Below are 19,270 nucleotides of genomic sequence, written 5' to 3'. Positions count from 1 at the left end.
TGTGCCCCCATGCCTGGCTTATCTAGGACCCTTAATGCCATTCAGTTGTTGGTCTAAGAGTCTCTGTAAACAGCACCTTCACCTTCAGGGCAGCCAATGAGATGGGGACCAATCTCCTCACATGAGAAAGAAGGGAACATTACAGATGTTACATTATACGTGTTTACACATGCATATTTGTTCCTACTCTATTGTGTTCTTCAATTCTGAAACAAAGGACTCTGATAATGAATAAAACCTAGAAATCCATCAGAAAAATTGTGAGACATCCACCACCAATTTGTCTTGCATTTTATAATTAATTTATTGTATATATGTTTGCATGCATATACATGTGTGCTAGTGAGTGTGTATGTGTTTATGACAGAGGACAGATTATGGGAGTTTGTTCTCTCCTTGGAACATGTGGGTTCAGGGGGTGAACGCATTTCCTCAGGATCGATGTCAGACTGCCTTCCATGCTAAGAAGTCTCACTGGCCCTTGCACCAATTCTTTAAGGTTTTGGGAGAAACTCTTACCATTCTTTCTTGAATAGCAGGTTAATGATCAAACTCATTCTTATCTGTTGCAATGGGAGAGTTGTTTGGGTTTAGGGAAGGGACAGTCTAAAGGTTGTAAACACACCTAGGACTCACATGGCTCATTCTCTGTGCCCACAGGAAAGCGCATTTGCCTTGGCGAAGGAATTGCCCGCAATGAATTGTTCCTTTTCTTCACCACCATCCTCCAGAACTTCTCTGTGTCCAGTCCCGTGGCTCCTAAGGACATTGACCTCAGGCCCAAGGAGAGCGGCTTGACCAAAGTGGCTCCTACATACCAGATCCAGTTCTCACCCCGCTGACTGGGCTGCGGTGGCCAGGTGTCCCCACTCCTGTTGAGAATGGCCCCATCTTCTGCCTCTGAGACCTGCTGCCAACCAGGCTGTAGGTCACTGCTTACACCCTTCTACCTTACTGCAGCTTCTATAAAGCTCCGAGCTGTGTCCTTATGCCCTGAGAATGGCACTGGGGAAATCACTCAATGTCTTTCTTGATGTGTGAACTGAGAGACTTCTAAAGGCCACATCTCATGCTGAGTCAGTTCTCTATTGCACCCAGCAACCACAATTTCCATGAAGAAACTTCTGGTCCTCCATGAAACATTCTAATGAATGCCAGAGGTCGTGTCAGAGGAGGAGTAGGTGGAAACTGAAGTTCAAAGTGTCAGCTCGCCAGGAGGAAAACTCTCTGATGGGTTAATCCTGTTTTATGTAAGACTATGAGAACACAGACTCTGCAATATCTTTTGATTCTACTTTGTTCTTACATGTTTATTGCTACAGTCTTTCTCTGGTATCTGGCTTGGTGTGAGTAGATGTGGGGAGACCCTACTGCCTGTGACATAGTGTGTTTCTCTCATGAAAACAGCCTGATGTACTGGGTAGTTTTATCTGTGGATTGTCAAGACCAATATTCCTCCTTAACTGTGCTGTCTAATTGATATAATGTTAGCTTATACAGAATTTTGATAAAAAAATGGACACAAGGAAATAATACACAGTCTGTGCCTATGAGCTTCCCCTAAGGGGCTGCTGAAGACCACAGCTCAAGTTAAGAAAAACAATGAGCCAGCTGTCTCAAATTCCTTGAATCTTAATGCTCAGAAATGCGTCACAGGTTTTAGTGTGCACCATTAGTTGAAATAAAGCTTCAAAATAACTTTGGATTGGACCAGATTGGATTGCTAATGGCCTTTTAAAGATAAACTACTCCAGAAAACCAATCTAACATTCAGAAGACACATAGCTGAGCTGCTGATTCATTTAGGCTAGAGTCAAAAATAAAAAACAGCCCAATTATTGCCAGCTGACAGATGACTAACTTCTTGCACCCTTTCCTGGCATTTTATTGCTGATATGAAGACTCAAGTTCAGCTGACTGTTTCTTATGTATATAAGTGTTGGGTCCTGGTATTGCACAATTAACAGGGAGTAGAATATCGGACTCTAGAAATAGAAGCAACTTTTGTTCAGTCAGGACTGCAGAGAGTAATGTGACTGTGTAGAACCCTAAGAGGAACTGCAGATTTCTTTTTATGATCCAAGATCACACACAGGGTAGGCAGTACATTTTGAGATTTAAAGCATAATGGTGTCACAGTTTCCCATGAGTGCTGACTGAGGTGAAGCTAAGAAATTTATGCTTTCTCTGCAATGTTGTCTTGAGCTTGAACTTTCAAATTTATGACACTCCAGTCACCTTGGAGATCCAAAGAGAATCTGGAATTTATGACTTCTGATAACAGGGTATTAGTTTAATAAGTTTAAATAGTTGTGGGTTAGTTTGAATTGCTCTTCCCCTGCCAGGGAGAAATGAAATGTAACCCTTGGTGACTCCTGCATTGCCTGAAAGATTTTGTTAGGGTGTGTAAGCAGTGGGGGGGGGGGGGAGCGAGAGAGAGAGAGAGAGAGAGAGAATTAGAGAGAACAACATGAGAAGAGAATGAAAAATCAAACCATCAGAAGAGTGTGAGTGTTTTTTCCCTAATGCTCAGACAGAAAAATCTTAGCTACGTGGATCTGTGGATTTCCTTTCAAATCTTGTGATGTCTGAAGGCTGACCCACTAGGCTGCAACAAACACACTCTATATATGGTCTGAATTCTGTGTCTGTGGACTTGCTTAATCTGTGTGGTTCAGGTAGACAGAGTCACATAGCTGTGATCTTTCTGTATGGAATTTTTTACTTCACACATTATTTGCCACACAAACTCCAGTGTTGTCTGTGTGGCATGACATACGTCATTATGCCAGATGGGAGCTATGTGGCTTATGGAACTAGGCTGCCTGGAGGTCAATGCCAGATGGCCCGGTATTAGCCACCACTGAGGCATAAATGGGGTTCTTGATTAGCTGGCTATGCAGGATATGGGCTTTGCACAATCTCTTTTATAATAATGATATTCTTTAGACAAGGATTCTCTCTTCAGGAACAGCTCTGGGATAGGAAGCACAGTATGGGAATGTATAAGACCACAGCAGAACCCTTGTCATACATGGGGTGTATGATGAGCAAGGGAATAGATGGGTTAATGTTGATGGACAAAGAGTGTTATATTATACTTTGACCCCCATGGTGTCTGCTGCATAAGAAGGTACAAAAAAGTATATTTCAGCAGGTGCAGAGAACTGATTAGGCGTATTTGGTCACTAGGTGAGATAAAGAAAGGGTTAGAAAGAGGAAGGGCCATGATAGCGATAATGAGACAGAAACTTTCTATTCATAAGATGAAACCACTTGTCTGAGGTTTACGTTCCCAAAGACAAGAATTCCTTTTCTGGGGATGTTTTATATATAACACCTGTCTCTGATAATATGCTTTTCTTAAGTATCGCTGATGTGACTAAAAGAAGCTTTCATACTGTGCCGACTAATGATACATGACCTTCTTCTGATTTGTTCTTTGTTTAAATACTATATAATGAAGTAAAATTTCATCAGATTCCAACCACTCTTTTGTGTGTTGTGTCTGTCTGTCATCACTGACCTTGTGCCTTCCTGTGTACCAAGACCCTGCTTTTCCCATGGTCTGAGTGGCTCCCCTGAGCCAGTTCATGGCAATTATTATCTAGGTTCCTATGCTTTGCAGACATGGTCACATCATCCAAGGGCTTTAGATTAGATGCATTGCTTTAGGCTTGTCTCATGATCTTTCTCAGCAAAAGCACAATACCTTCTTTCATGTGTTCTGTCAGCAGAAGAAGTGGTCCAGATTTAGGGTGGATTTTCCTGCTTCTAATAATCTAATAAAAAAAATCCCTCACTGGATGCCAGCAGCCTGGGTTTTATTTGATGCCTGATACAGTCAAGTTAACTCTCAAGTGCCACCACCACAGTGCCCAGTCCCCTGACCTCCTGGCTATTCTTACATGTGACCTCTTGGTTGTCTAGTAATAAGGTTCTCTACAGAAGGGCTTCTTGCTGAAAACTCCCATCACATCTATGTCAGGTGAAGGGACAATCTCTTGCCTTGTTCTCTGCTCCATTGTGAGAACCTGGAGGAGCAGGTAGCTGGTGCTAAGTGTTTAATACAGTTGAACAGTAACCAGTAAGTAAATAAACAACTTGATAAAGTGACACCATGAGTAACTCCTTAAACTTGCCCCATGTGCAGCCGGACCTTGTCTGCCTAATCTCTGTCAGTCTCTTATGATGACCACAGGAAATCCTTGTCCTCATAGTGTCCAGGATGACCCCAGTTCTGTGACTCATCTGTGCTTGCTGTCTTCCACCTTCTGACATATGTGTCTGGGAGCGACCCATATTTCTATTTGGTATGGCAGCCAGACTCTCAATCCATAGACCACACCTGAAGTAGTCGCACACCCTTCCAGACAGGCTGTGCCTAACCTAACAAGGGATCAGTTGTTGTTTTGACCCTTTCTTTGTAATTTGGAGGATTCCTGAGAAGAGGTGTTAATTCAGCCTATGTGACAAAGCTATCATACAGAGCAGGAAGATGTGACAGCAAGCATAGGTAGATGTGGATGTGACTAAAAGCCATTCACCTGGTTACCTCAGAAACAGAATGCTAATGAATTTCTCCCTCAGTTTACATTTTGATATAAAGGCTGTTTAGAGAACATGCGAGGAGGAATTTTTCAGGATGTGAACTCTGGATTTCATGAGGGATCTCTGAGAATTTCCCTCCCAATAAAGCCATATAAGTTGTATCTTTATTCCTGCACCTCCACGTCAGTCCAGAGAAATAATTTATGTCCCAGGCTGCCACTGAACCATGACATAATGGTGTCCAGATGTGAGGCTGATTCGCGAATTAAAAAAAAAGCACCAAAGAAGTGATCAGATGTACAGATTAGAACGTGAGGAATTCATGAGAGAAAATTTTACCACAGGAGGGTACGTGAGTATGAGTGCTTAGAAGTAGACAATAGAATTTAAAGAAGTATAGAGAAGAGGGACAAAATTTAAATCAGGAGTAAAAAAATGTAAATAATAGGAAATTCAGCTATACATGTTAATAGCCAAAGGAAGTTAAGAGCAGAAACAATGGCAAAAATATTTAACATCTGTAAGCCTGATAGTTGCAGAAATGCAACTTTGATTACTGCTAAATGGGTAGGAAAAGTGAAGGGAGTATTGCTTTTGGCCTAAGAGTTGCCTTGGTTACCACTGAGATTGGGGAGCCACATGCAGGTGCAGTAGCCAGATAAATCTAACCCACCTGCGGGGGAAAGGCAAGCAGGAGACAGAGTAAGTTTAGAGAACAAATTTCACCCTACACAGTCAGATGTCCAGAGTCAGTCAAGAGAAAAAAGGAGAGGATTCAGGAATTCTACTAATTTTATGATTACAAGTTAAAATAAAAAGATAGTTAAAATCAGTGCAGCTACACCAGCCAGAGCTGTGAGGGCAGGTTACAAATGGAGAGAGGCTGTGTGCTACTCCCCCTGCCCTGAGGCCCAGCTTAGCTAGGAGTTGGACAGGCATGTTTGCAGAAAAGCTAACCTCAGGGAACTGAAGCTTCAGGACAATTAAAAATAGATAAGCAGGTTGAATATGCTTTGTTTATGTTTCACAATTTTTGCTTCTTTGTCAAAAATATGTAGTTTGTTGCTTTGTGGACTGATATCAGTTTGTTTGATACATCTATCCATTTTAATCTGGTTTCAGTTCTGTGGCTCTTTAAGGAAATTTTAAAGTCAGAGATTATGATGCATTCAGAAGTTCCTTGATTGTACAGGAGTTTAAGATTGTTTGGGCTATCCTGAGTTTTTATCTTTTCTTATAAAGTTGATGATTGTTCTTTTGAGGTCTGTAAAGAATTTTGTTATAATTTATGGGCATTTGCATTGAATCTGTAGGATGATTTCAGTATGATTGTAATTTTTGCTATGTTGGTTCTACTTTCCCAAGAGAATAAGAAATCTTTCCATTTTCTGATATCTTAAATTTCTTTCTTGAAAGATCTAAAGTTCTTATCATACAGGACTTTCAGCTTGTATGGTTAGAGTTACTCTAAGACATTTTATGGTATTTATGGCTATTGTAAAGATGATGTCTTTCATTTATCATATGTGTAGAAGAGGTGCATTTTGGGTTGTTTTCAGATTCTGTCTATAACAAAGTAATCCTGCTGTGAACATAGTTGAGCACATGTCCTTATGGTATGGTTGAGTATCTTTTTTCATGTTTTATTTATTTATTTTTAAAATTTTATTATTTTATTTTAAAACACTTTGACTTCTTTTTTATCATTTTTATTTATTTATTTTTATTATTTAATTAAAAATTTCCACCTCCTCCCATATCCCTCCCGCTCCCCCATACCCCTTCCCCTCCCTCTTCAGTACAAAGAGCAGTTAGAGTTCCCTGCCCTGTGCGAAGTGCAAGGTCCTCCCCCCTCCATCCAGGACTAGGAAAGTGAGCATCCAAACAGCCTAGGCTCCCACAAAGTCATTACATGCAGTAGGATCAAAACCCAGTGCCATTGTCCTTGGCTTCTCAGGCAACCCTCCTTGTCAGCCACATTCAGGGAGTCTGGTTTGATCACATGCTCCAGCATCCAGCTGGCCTTGGTGAGCTTACATTAGATCAGCCCCTCTGTCTCAGTGGGTGGGCACACCTCTCATGGTCCTAACTTCCTTGCTCATGTTCTCCCTCCTGCTCTTCATTTGGACCTTAGGAGCTTAGTCCAGTGCTCCAGTGTGGGTCTCTGTCTCTAGCTTCATCCATTGCCAGATGAAGTTTCTATGGTGATATGCAAGATATTCATCAGTATGGCTATAAGATAGGGCCATTTCAGGCTCCCTCTCCTCAGCTGCCCAAGGATCTAGCTGGGGACATCTCCATGGACACCTGGGAACCCCTCTAGAGTCAAATCTTTTGCCAACCCTAAAATGGCTCCCTTAATTAAGATATCCACTACTCCCATATCCACCCTGCCTCCATCCCAACCGTTCCATTTCCCCAAGCTCTCCCCATCCTTCCCTTCTCACTTTTTTCTCCCCATTTCCCCTTACCCTCACCCCACCCCAACCCCCAAGTTTCCAATTTTTGCTTGGCAATCTTGTCTCCTTCTAATATCAAGAGGATAACTTTATATTTTTCTTTGGGATCACATTCTTATTTAATTTCTCTAGGATCTCATATTATAGGGTCAATATTCTTTATTTAGGGCTAAAATCCACGTATGAGTGAGTACATAACCATATTCATCTTTTTGGGTCTGGGTTACCTCACTCAGGATAGTGTTTTCTATTTCCATCCATTTGCATGCAAAATTCAAGATGTCATTGTTTTTTACTGCTGAGTAGTACTCTAATGCGTACATATTCCATACTTTCTTCATCCATTCTTCTGTTGAGGGGCATCTAGGTTGTTTCCAGGTTCTGGCTATCACAAATAATGCTGCATGAACATAGTTGAACAAATGCTTCTGTAGTATGATAGAGCATTTCTTGAGTATATTCCCAAGAGTGGTATTGCTGGATCCTGGGGTAGGTTGATCCTGACTTTCCTAAGAAACCACCACACTGATTTCCAAAGTGGTTGCACAAGTTTGCATTCCCACCAGCAATGGATGAGTATACCCCTTACTCTACAACCTCTCCAGCAAAGGCTATCATTGGTGTTTTTGATTTTATCCATTCTGACAGGTGTAAGATGGTATCTCAAAATTGTTTTGATTTGCATTTCCCTGATCACTAAGGAGGTTGAGCATGACCTTAAGTGTCTTTTGGCCATTTGAAATTCTTGTGTTGAGAATTCTCTGTTCAGTTCAGTGCCCCATTTTTTAATTGGGTTGATTAGCATTTTAAAGTCTAGTTTCTTGAGTTCTTTATGTATTTTGGAGATCAGACCCTTGTCTGTTGCGGGATTGGTGAAGATCTTCTCCATGTCAGTACGTTGCTTTTTTGTCTTAGTGACAATGTCTGTTGAAGGGAACTGCAGAGTGCGTTCCTGCCACCCAGCTCCCAGCCACCTGGCTAGCTGTGCCCTGAAATAACAACACACAAACTGTATTCATATAAACACTGCTTGGCCCATTTCTATTAATGTGTGTAGTACCATGAAGTGGTGACTTATCTTGCCTAACCCATATTTAGTAATCTGTGTAGCACCAGTCTTACCAGGAAAGATTCAGCATGTCTGACCTGGCGGCTTGCTTCATCGTGTCTGCTCTGGAGAGCAGCAGCATGGCATCTGCTGTTTCTCCCAGCATTCTGTTCTATACTCCACCCACCTATGTTCTAATCTATCAGGCCAAGCAGTTTTTTTATTAATTAACCAATGAAAGCAACAGATTGATAAGACACTCCCACATCAAGTGTCCTTTACTTTACAAAAGCTTCTCAGTCTCAGGAGGTCCCATTTATTCAATGAGGCCCTTAATGTCTGTGCTGCTGGGGAAATACATAGGAAGTGATCTCCTGTGCCCATATGTTGTAGAGTACTTCCCACTTTCTCTTCTATCAGGTTCAGTGTGTTCAGATTGATATTGAGGTCTTTGATCCATTTGGATTGAGTTTTGTGCATGGTGATAGATATGGATCTATTTTCATTCTTCTACAGGTTGCCATCCAGTTATGCCAGCACCATCTATTGAAGATGCTTTCTTTCTTCCATTGTATACTTTTAGCCCCTTTATCAAAAATCAGGTGTTTATAGGATTGTGGGTTAAAATCCGGGTCTTCTATTTGGTTCCATTGGTCAACTTCTCTGTTTTTATGCCAATACTTAGCTGTTTTCAATACTGTAGCTCTGTAATAGAGTTTGAAGTCAGGGATGGTAATGCCTCCAGACGATCCTTTATTGTATAAGATTGTTTTGGCTATCCTGGGTTTTTTGTTTTTCCATCTAAAGTTGATTAATGTCCTCTCAAGATCTGTGAAGAATTTTGATGGGACCTTGATGGGGATTGCATTGAATCTGTAGATTGCCTTTGGTAGAACTGCCATTTTTACTACTTTGATCCTCCCAGTCCAAGAGCAAGGGAGATCCTTCCATTTCCTGGTATCCTCTTCCATTTCTTTCTTCAAAGATTTAAAGTTCTTGTCAAATAGATCTTTCACTTCCTTAGTTAATGTTACTCCAAAATATTTTATGCTGTTTGTGGCTATCGTGAAAGGTGATGCTTCTCTGATTTCCCTCTCTCCTTCCTTATCCTTTGTGTATAAGAGGGCAATTGACTTTTTGGAGTTGATCTTGTATCCTGCCACGTTGCTAAAGGTGATTATCAGCTGTAGGAGTTCTTTGGTGGAGTTTTTGGGATCACTTATGTACACTATAATATCGTCTGCAAATAATGAAAGTTTGACTTCTTTCTTTCTAATTCGAATCCCCTTGATCTCCTCATGCTGTCTTATTGCTATTGCTAGAACTTCAAGCACTATATTGAAGAGGTATGGAGAGAGTGGACAGCCTTGTCTTGTTCCTGATTTTAGTGGGATGGCTTTGAGTTTCTTTCCATTTAAGTTAACGTTAGCTGTTGGCTTGCTGTATATTGCTTTTATTATATTTAGGAATGAACCTTGTTTCCCCAATCTCTTCAAGACTTTCATCATAATGGGGTGTTGAATTTTGTCGAATGCTTTTTCAGCATCTAATGAAATGATCATATGGTTTTTTCCTTCAGTTTATTTATGTGATGGATTACATTGATAGATTTTCTTATGTTGAACCAGCCCTGCCTCTCTGGGATGAAGCCTACTTGATCATAACGTATAATTTTTTGGATGTGTTCTTGGATTCGGTTTGCCAATATTTTATTGAGAATTTTTGCACCGATGTTCATGAGTGATATTGGTCTGCAATTCTCTTTCTTGTTTAAGTCTTTGTGTGGTTTTGGTATCAGGGTGACTGTAGCTTCATAAAAAGAGTTTTGCAATGACTCTTCTGTTTCTATTTTGTGCAACACCTTAAGGAATATAGATAGGTATTAGCTCTTCTTGTAAGTTCTGGTAGAATTCTACTTTGAAATCATGTGGTCCCAGGCTTTTTTTGGTAGGGAGGTTTCTGATGACAGCTTCTAATTCCCCGTCACTCACAGGTCTATTTAAACTGTTCACCTGGTCTTGATTTAATTTTGGTATATGGTACTTATCTAAAAAGGTCCATTTCTTTAACATTTTCCAATTTTGTGACATACAGGCTTTTGTAGTAAGACCTAATGATTCTCTGAATTTCTTCTGTGTCTGTGGTTATGTCCCCCTTTTCATTTCTAATCTTGTTAATTTGCAGGATCTCTCTCTGCCGTTTGACTAGTTTGGATAGGGGTTTGTCAATCTTGTTGATTTTCTCCAGGAAGCAGCTTTTTGTTTCATTGATTCTTTGGATTGTTTTCTGTGTTTCTATTTTATTGATTTTAGCCCTCAGTTTGATTATTTCCAGTCTTCTACTCCTCCAGGGTGAATCTGCTTCTTTTTTTCTAGAGCTTTCATCTGTGCTGTTAAGTCTCTATTGTGTGCTTTCTCCATTTTCTCTATGTGGGCACTTAGTGCTATGAACTTTCCTCTTAGCACTGCCTTCATAGTGTCCCATAGGTTTGGGTATGATGTTTCTTTATTTTCATTAAATTCAAGGAAGACTTTAATTTATTTCTTTATTTCTTCCTTGACCCAGGTGTGTTTCAGTAGTTGACTGTTCAATTTCCATGAGTTTGTAGGCTTTCTGGGGTTAGAATTGTTGTTAAATTTTAACTTTATTCCACGGTGATCCGATAGTACACAGGTGGTTACTACAATTTCTTTGTATCTATGGATGTTTGCTTTGTTACCAATTATGTGTTCACTTTTTGAGAAGGTTCCATGCGATGCTGAGAAGAAGGTATATTCTTTTCTGTTTGGGTGGAATGTTCTATAGATGTCTGTTAAGTCCTTTTGATTCATTACCTCTGTTAGTTCTCTTATTTCTCTGTTAAGTTTTTGTCTGGTTGACCTGTCCATTGTTGAGAGTGGAGTGTTGAAATTTCCTACTATTAGAGTGTTGTTTTTGATGTATGCTTTGAGTTCTAATAATGTTTCTTTTACATTAGTGGGTGCTTTTATATTAGGGACATAGATATTCAGAATAGAGACTTCCTCCTGATGAATTGTTCCTGTTATGAGTATAAAGTGTCCATCTCCATCTCTTCTGATTGATTTTAGTTTGAAATCAATTTTGTTAGACATTAGTATAGCCACACCTGCTTGTTTCTTTGTTCCATTTGATTGGAAAACCTTTTCCCATCCCTTTACTATGAGATAGTGTCTGTCTTTGAGTTTGAGTTGTGTTTCTTGTAAACAGCAGAATGTTGGATCCTGATTTTGTATCCATTCTGTTAACCTGTGCCTTTTTATAGGTGAATTGAGTCCATTGATATTAGTGATATTAGTGACCAGTGGTTGTTAACTTCGGTTAGTTTTTTGGTAGTAGAGTTTGTGTGTTTCCCTTCTTTGAGTTGTGCTGGTGGAGGGTTGTCAGATGCTTGCGCTATTATGGGTGTTCTTGGCTTCCTTGGTTTGTGATTTTCCTCCTAGTATTTTCTGTAAGGCTGGGTTTGTGGCTATGTAGTGTTTAAATCTATTTTTGTCCTGGAATATCTTGTTTTCTCCATCGATGGTGAATGCAAGCTTTGCTGGGTATAGTAGTCTGGGCTTGCATCCATGTTCTCTCAGTGTCTGCAGCACATCTATCCAAGACCTTCTGGCTTTCATGTTTTCCATTGAGAAGTCAGGTGTAATTCGGATAGGTTTCCCTTTATATGCTACTTGAACTTTTTTCTTTGCAGCTCTTAATATCTGTTCTTTATTCAGTATGTTTTGTGTTTTGATTATTATATGGTGTGGGGACCCTTTCTCTTGATCCAGCCTATTTGGTGTTCTGTATGCTTCTTGTACCTTCATAGAAGTATCCTTCTTTAGGTTGGGAAAGTTTTCTTCTCTAATTTTGTTGAATATATTTTCTGTGTCTTTGAGCTGTAATTCATCTCCTTCTTCTACCCATATTATTCTTTGGTTTGGTATTTTCACTGTGTCCCAGATTTCCTGAATGTTTTGTGTTAAGAATTTGTTGGTTTGTTTTGTTCTTTAAACAGTGAGATTATTTCCTCTATAGTATCTTCAGTGTCTGAGATTCTTTCTTCTATATCTTGTTTTCTGTTGGTAATACTTGTCTCTGTAGTTCCTGTTCGTTTGTCCAGAATTTCCATATCCAGCTTTCCCTCGGATTGTGTTTTCTTGGTTACCTCCATTTCATTTTTCAAGTCTTGAACTGTTTCCCTTACCTGTTTGGTTGCTTTTTCTTGTTTTTCTTGGGTATCTTTGAGAGATTTATTCATTTCATCTACTTTTTTGTTTGTCATCTCCATTTCTTTATGGCGTTTTTTTCCCCTCCTGTTTAAGGTCCTCAATTATTTTCATGTAGCTCCACTTAAAGTCAATTTCTTCTATTTCTTCTAGAGTAGGGTGTTCAATTCTTCTTGTTTTGGGATCCCTTGATTCTGGTGATGTCATATTGCCTTTCAGGTTGTTGGAGGAATTCTTGCATTGGTGCCTTCCCATCTTTTCCTTCAAATGGAGCCAGGAGAGTCTAGGTGTCTTGTTCCAGTCTTTGCTGTGACTGACTCTTTGGGTGGATTTCCTTAGTGCAGGAGCAGGAACTGTTCCTGTCCATCCAGATGGAACTCCTCAGCACTGAAACATGGATGCCTGGTAGCCTAAGGACACCTGGGACAAAAGGGTGAATGTGGAACCAGGGTGGGGTTGAGTAGAACATAGCAGACCCTGCAGCACAAGCTGAGGGTGCCCACGCTCCCTTGCAGGGACCTTCAGGCCTTCCTGGGAGGCAGACACTCACCCCTCTGGGTGGATGGCCTTAGTGCAGGAGCATGAAACTGTTTCTGAGCCAAGAACCTTGTAGACAATAGGGCAGGCTTGGGGGAGGGAGGGTCATGTGTAACAAAGACACCCCTGCAGCAGCAGCTGGGGGAGGGGAGCTGTGCTCTCTTCTAGGACAGGCCAACCTGGGATAGCACACACTCACCCATTTGGATGGAACTCCTCAGCACTGAAATAGGGATGCCTGGTATCCCAAGGGCACTGTGTACAAAAGGGCGAATATGGGGGCAGGGCGGAGTTGAGAAGAATCAATATGGGGGTTTTAAGGGTGGCATATGATGCCTGTTTGGGTGTTGTCTTCCTCCTTATATGGCAACACAATTTAAATTCCTTTACTCTGTAGAAGGAGCTGCAGGCTGTGTTCCTGCCACCCAGCTCCCGGCCACATGGCTACCTTATGCCCTGAAATGAAAACACACAAACTATATTCTTTTAAACACTGCCTTGCCCATTAGTTCCAGCCTCGTAATGGCTAATTCTCACATTTTGATTAACCCATTTCTAATAATCTGTATAGCACCACAAGATGGTAGCTTACTGGGAAAGATTCAGCATGTCTGACCTGGTGGCTGGCTCCATGGCGGCTGCCTGACTCTGCTTTCTTCCTCCCAGAATTCTGTTCTGTCTTCCCCACCTACCTATGTTCTGACCTATCAGGCCAAGCAGTTTTCTTTATTAATAAACCAATGAAAGCAACAGATAGATAGAAGACCCACCTACATCATTAATCCATGTATATATCTTAGGACACTTCCACAGTAGTAGGACTCTATGTGGCTTTTCAAAAGGCCTTCAGTGTTGGTTATCCTTCCTCTCATTCCCCTCTACTCTGTGCTGTCACCCCTTCCCCATTTAATCCTCTTGTTCTAATTCCCACTTACTTCTTATAGCACCATGTGCTATGTCCCCATCCCCGAAAGATCCCCCACTCCGTCCCTTACCAGCTACTTAATCTCTGTGGGTGTTGTAAATGAAACATCCATATTGAAATAATAAAAGTAACATAGAAGAGAAAACATGCAATGTCTTTCTGGGCCTGCATTACATTGCCCTGGATGATCATTTCTAGATCCCTATACTTACCTGAATATTTCATAATTTCATTCTTCTCTAAGGCCAAATAATATTCCCTTGTAAATGAACTACATTTTCATTATCCACTCATCACTCGATGGGCATCTTGGCTATTTCCAACTTCCAGCTGTTATGAATAAAGCAGCAACGGGCATGATGAGCAAGTATCTCTGTAGTAAGATGCTGTGTCCTGGGGACATGCCCAAGAGTGGTGGAGCTGGAGTCTTGTGGCAGATCTACTTTCAGCTTGTTGAGGAACCTCCACAATGATTCCCATAGTGGCTGTACCAGTTTACACTCCCATCAGCCGTGAGTAGTCTACCTCATGTCCTGAATCCTTGCCATCATCTGCTCTCATCTGCTTTATTAATCTCGACAATTCTGACTGGATTAAGATGAAATCTCAAAGTCATTTCCTCTCTCTCCTTCTCTTCTTTCCCCACTTCTTCTAAAGGAGATTATCTTTTTTTTTTTTTTTGGTTTTTCGAGACAGGGTTTCTCTGTGGTTTTGGAGCCTGTCCTGGAACTAGCTCTTGTAGACCAGGCTGTAAAGGAGATTATCTTGAAGTAGCTGTCTAGTCCTCTGGCTCTTACAGTGTTTCTGTGATGTTCCTGGAACCTCAGGGAATTTGTGTGGTTATTTTGTAAGTTTATTTACTGGGGAAAGGCAGCCCACAGTGAGCTGATCTCTATACTCTACTAGTTTTGTCTTTCGGTAATGATTTCAGATTATTGCGAAAAGGAACTTCTTGGATGAGGGGTGAGAGATGCCCTTATGAATGGAGAAGTCTGGTTTTTAAAAGCTTCAATTACACATGTATGTATGTTTGTCTGCATGTATGTCTGTGTGCCACATGCATGCCACTGGGACTCGAGGTAGAAGCACTTATGAGACACAAAGTAGGTGCTAGGGATCAAATGCAGGTCCTTTGGGAGATCAGTAAGTGCTCTTCACTTCTGAGCCACCTCTCCAACCCTGTCTCTGTGTGAAGTTTATAATATTTATGGAAGTAAAATGTATGAACTGAATAGCCTGAGAATCCAGGATGTTCTCTTCTACAGTGGGGTTTCCCATGTGTAACGTGGGGTCATAAAACATTACTCGATTGCCTGTTATGATAAGTTTAATATGTATACTATGATCCCCAAAGCAATAATGAAAAGAACAATCTGCTAGTAAGCCAAATAGAGCCATAAAGATATCTATTAAGTTGGAACTTTAAACTTCGTACCTTAAAAGATTAACAACACCAACAGAACAAGGAATATGGTTAGTAGAATAAGTTACAAAATAGAATAGTGAAAAATACTTACGCCAAAATAAGACAGCAAAAGAGGAAGGAGGGAAAAGAAAATAAGAAACCAATGAATTCTTTTAGACTTATATCCAACAATGTCTGTAATGATGATAGAAACTAGCTGTTAGATTATAGATAAAAGCAATGCTCATGCATATGGGTGTTCTGTAGTCAGTGGGATATTCAAAGAAGGTGAATACAATTTAGGCTTTTCAGCAGAAATCAGGTCCAGTCTTTGATGGACCAAATGTCAAACTGCTGTTCCAAAGCATATTTATTGATTGCTAGAGAAAAGTTGTTTTATGGGTAAAACAAATCCTCGTACCAACACCCTCTTGATCTGTTCTGCATGTTTGCTGAAGGAAACCATAAGACTCCTGAAATATAGTCCTTCTTGTGTACTGTCTGCAGTAACCAATAATTTAAGATTCTCCAGTTGTGCCAAGATGGACCTGTCATCAAAATCATGCAGCAGATGGAAAACTCCATCAAAAAACCCAACTCTTTAAATCATGAAAAACAATCACTGTTCCAGATTATGATTTTTTCAAGGTCTAAGAACTTCTTACTATTACATTCTATTGTTATTAGATACAACTAGAAACAACTGTTACATTCTAATGTTTTGACACCATGACTCTATTAGATTCCCACTACAATACAGCTCATTATAACTACACCAGATTCCCAATATGTTTGAGTGCTTGGTCTCCAGTTTGTGGCAGTGTTTGGGAAGGATTAGGAGGTGTGGCCTTTATAGGAAGTGTGTCATGGAGGTAAGCTTTAAGATTTCAAAAGTCCACTCATTCCCAGTTAGCTCTCTTTCTCTCTGCCTCATGCTTGTGGGTTAGGATGGTGCCTCTTCATAGCAATAGAAAAGTAACTAAGGCACCAGGCAAGTGCTCTACCACTGTGGTTCGTCACCCAGTCTTTAAAGATTTTATTTAAACATAGGGTCTTCCTAAGTTATTTAGGCAATGGGTGATGCTTAATCTCAGCTTTCCTAATGCAGAGATGAGAAGAAAGGGTGGCTATGTCCTTCCTTAGGTGTCCCTTCCTTAAAAAGATTTCACTTCTCTTTACTGGAGAGAGAGAGAGAGATTGGGTGAGGGAGGGAAAGCTGCATCCTTCTTGTGAAGTTCAGCCAATGCCTTCTGATTTTGGCAGCAGAGTTATAGTTCAGTGATTCAGGAAGGAGAAAGGTGATTCATGGAAGGAAACCATGGTGGTTTCAGACATTGCACCTGTACTTTTCTGACCTTGGCAAGGTGTCACAATAGACTTTGGCTCTATTGGGAGGTTCAGCATTTAAAAAGGGGTCTGTGAGCAGCTTTTACAAACTGCTTAATGATGAACAGACCCGCTATGTCTCTGGAGCTGGGGTGATAAAGTGGCTTGCAGTGGTAGTGAACATACCTTTGCCATACTGAACTGTTAAAGCCAACATACAAAGCCGTAGTATTAGTCATAGCCAAGCCTGCTTAGCATTTGAACAAAAAAGGCTCTCCTGATCAGAAAATGATTACACATACACAATTAAGGCAGATTCAGGTGAAAAAGACCTCTGAATGGATCACAGTGTTAAATAAATGTTCATGGGCTTAGGAGAGAGAGAGAGAGAGAAAAAAAAGAGTACAGACAGTCATAGATTAAAGAAGTAAAGATGATAAGATAAATATTAAAGGTAATAGAGTATAAAAAGGCATGCAAAGATATAAAATACACAGAGAGTTTGAATTATGTATATCATTGTGTGTTCATTGGAATTTTTGAGTGCTAATGAATTAACAACTGAAAAAATTTGATTCTGGGGGCTGCTATGCTAAACTAACCTATATATTTTTAAAGTATCTTGACTTCAAAATTTGAGTCTAAAGATACAATATTTTGGAAAAGAGTTTCTGCTTTTGTTTCCACAGAAGATTAGAATCTGTGAATTCCTTCCAAGCTAATGTGGTTTTATGGAACAAAACCCTCTGAAAGGTCTCCAAGAACCCCTCAAAATACTTTGACCAATAAACATCCAGAAGCAGTTTGGAGCAAGCAACACCCAGATTCTCAGAATGATTGTTTATAAATGCTTGTTTTCATTGAAAAGTGGTTGGGTATAAATAGTTTATGGTGACAGTCAATTTCTTTTTTAAAAAGGGTGATATGATATAGAGATGCATACGTGGCATTAGTATGGATCTTAGACTATTGATACAAATTTAGGACTGATTTCATTAGACTGTATATCTTTATTTCTGCTCTTATTTAAGTTATTGTGTTTGTGCAGTTCATTTAAAATTAACTGTATAATTTAAAATTACCGATTAATAGTCATTTATAATAGTCAAGCCTATAGTCATGTTAGTTATGTTTTCTAGGTATACAGAATACATTTCAGTTAGATAGATAATCTTCAACACTTCAAAGACTGACAGAATATGGCACTTAAAATATTTTAAGAGCTGGGCGATGGTGTCGCACGCCTTTAATCCCAACACTTGGGAGGCAGAGGCAGGCGGATCTCTGTGAGTTCGAGACCAGCCTGGTCTACAGAGCTAGTTCCAGGACAGGCTCCAAAGCCACAGAGAAACCCTGTCTCAAAAAAATATTTTAAGAACTTAGACTTTTCTCAACAGTAAGACATGTCTGCTTCTGGCAGCACCAACTTCTTCAGGGACATTATTAATCATTGAAGAAACTCACTATGGAATTTGCCTTCAATATGACAAGGCTAGCCATTTGGGCAAGAAACTACTCTTGCCTGATCTGCTTGATGGTATGCTGAATGAACCGGACACACAGGACCCACAGAAAAATGACTGCTGAACTTGCCTAAAAAAGGCGAGACAATCCTTCAGCGTTCCTGCTTCACGAAAGAGTCTGCCAGACATTTGGCAGGGCACAGAATAAAGTGACTGACAAACTGCCAATACAGGAAAAATTGTCTTTAAAGTTTCCTGCTTCATGGAAAAGCCTACCAGATATTATGGGCCTGTAGGCTAAAGATGGATACCTAAATCTTGCAGAAGAACTTTGGATTACTGTCCAGGCAGCGAGATGTTTCCATCAATTTCTAGAGTTTTAGAAGTTGCTTACAATGCATTTACTGTTTATTTAGACAATATTATATCCTTCTGTGAAGTTCGATGGAGTTGAAGGCAGATAGTTATAGTTTTTTTAGTTATGATAAAAATAAATTAGATATGAAACTTTGCAGTTACTAATAGACTAAACATTGTAGGTGTAATTCTTTTTTGATACATGTTTTGCTATATGTAATTTTATTATGTTAAAGTTAAACCCTTCCTTTTGATTTAGACAGAGAAAGGTATTGATGTGGGATTCTTCTTTGTATAATGAAAATATGTTTTATTAATAAAGAAGCTGTTTTGGCCTATGGCATTGTAGAATAGAGCTAGGTGGAGAAAACTGAACTGAATGCAGGGAGAAGAAGGACGATCAGGGAGATGCCATGTAGCTGCCAAAGGAGAAAGATGCCATAAACTTACTGGTAGGACACATCATCATGGTAATACACAGATTAATAGAGATGAATTTATTTAGATGTAAGAGCTAGCTAGGAGTATGTCTAAGCTATTGGCCAAACAGGGTTGTAGTTAATATAGTTTCTTTGTGATTATTCCAGTCTGTATGGGCAGGAAATGAACAAGCAGTATCCATTTCTAAAACTAAAAATAATGCTTTACAGGATTGACCACAGTGTGATTTTATGGGCAATTTTTCTCCACTGATGTTCCTTCTTCTCAAATGACCTAAGCTTGTATCAAGTTGACATTAAAGCAACCCATCAGAGCTACCCAGAGCTTCCAGAGGCTCCTCTGCCAGGTTTCAGGCTCTCCTCTGCTGGCTCCCGATCTCCCCACTCCTGCATCTCTTGCTTCTCCTATTTCTCTCAGTTTTGGCCATCACCAGCCAGAGATACCATGCGGACTCTCAAGAAATCTCATCTGCAGCTCCTTGGAGACTTGGGCCAGGGACTGCACAGATACATAGAGACACACACAAGAC

At 40.1% G+C, this 19,270-nt stretch overlaps 1 protein-coding gene across 1 annotated transcript in view; it reads left to right on the top strand.

Annotated features, from left to right (window-relative positions):
• The window catches only part of LOC121449160 (cytochrome P450 2B2-like), a 29,695-nt gene extending 26,205 nt beyond the window's left edge, over positions 1-3,490 (top strand). The window contains exon 9 of the mRNA XM_041653417.1: positions 661-3,490. Coding sequence (XP_041509351.1) covers positions 661-842 — 182 coding nt within the window. The 3' untranslated portion in view covers positions 843-3,490. The remainder of the gene's footprint in view (positions 1-660) is intronic.
• The last annotated feature ends 15,780 nt before the right edge of the window (positions 3,491-19,270 follow it).

This window comes from Microtus oregoni, unplaced genomic scaffold, assembly GCF_018167655.1.
Source record: "Microtus oregoni isolate MIOR12 unplaced genomic scaffold, Mior012 000006F_ref0000085, whole genome shotgun sequence".
Taxonomy (NCBI): domain Eukaryota; kingdom Metazoa; phylum Chordata; class Mammalia; order Rodentia; family Cricetidae; genus Microtus; species Microtus oregoni.
The sequence above is the reverse complement of the archived record's forward strand: the minus strand, read 5'-3'. Positions and strand labels throughout refer to the sequence as shown.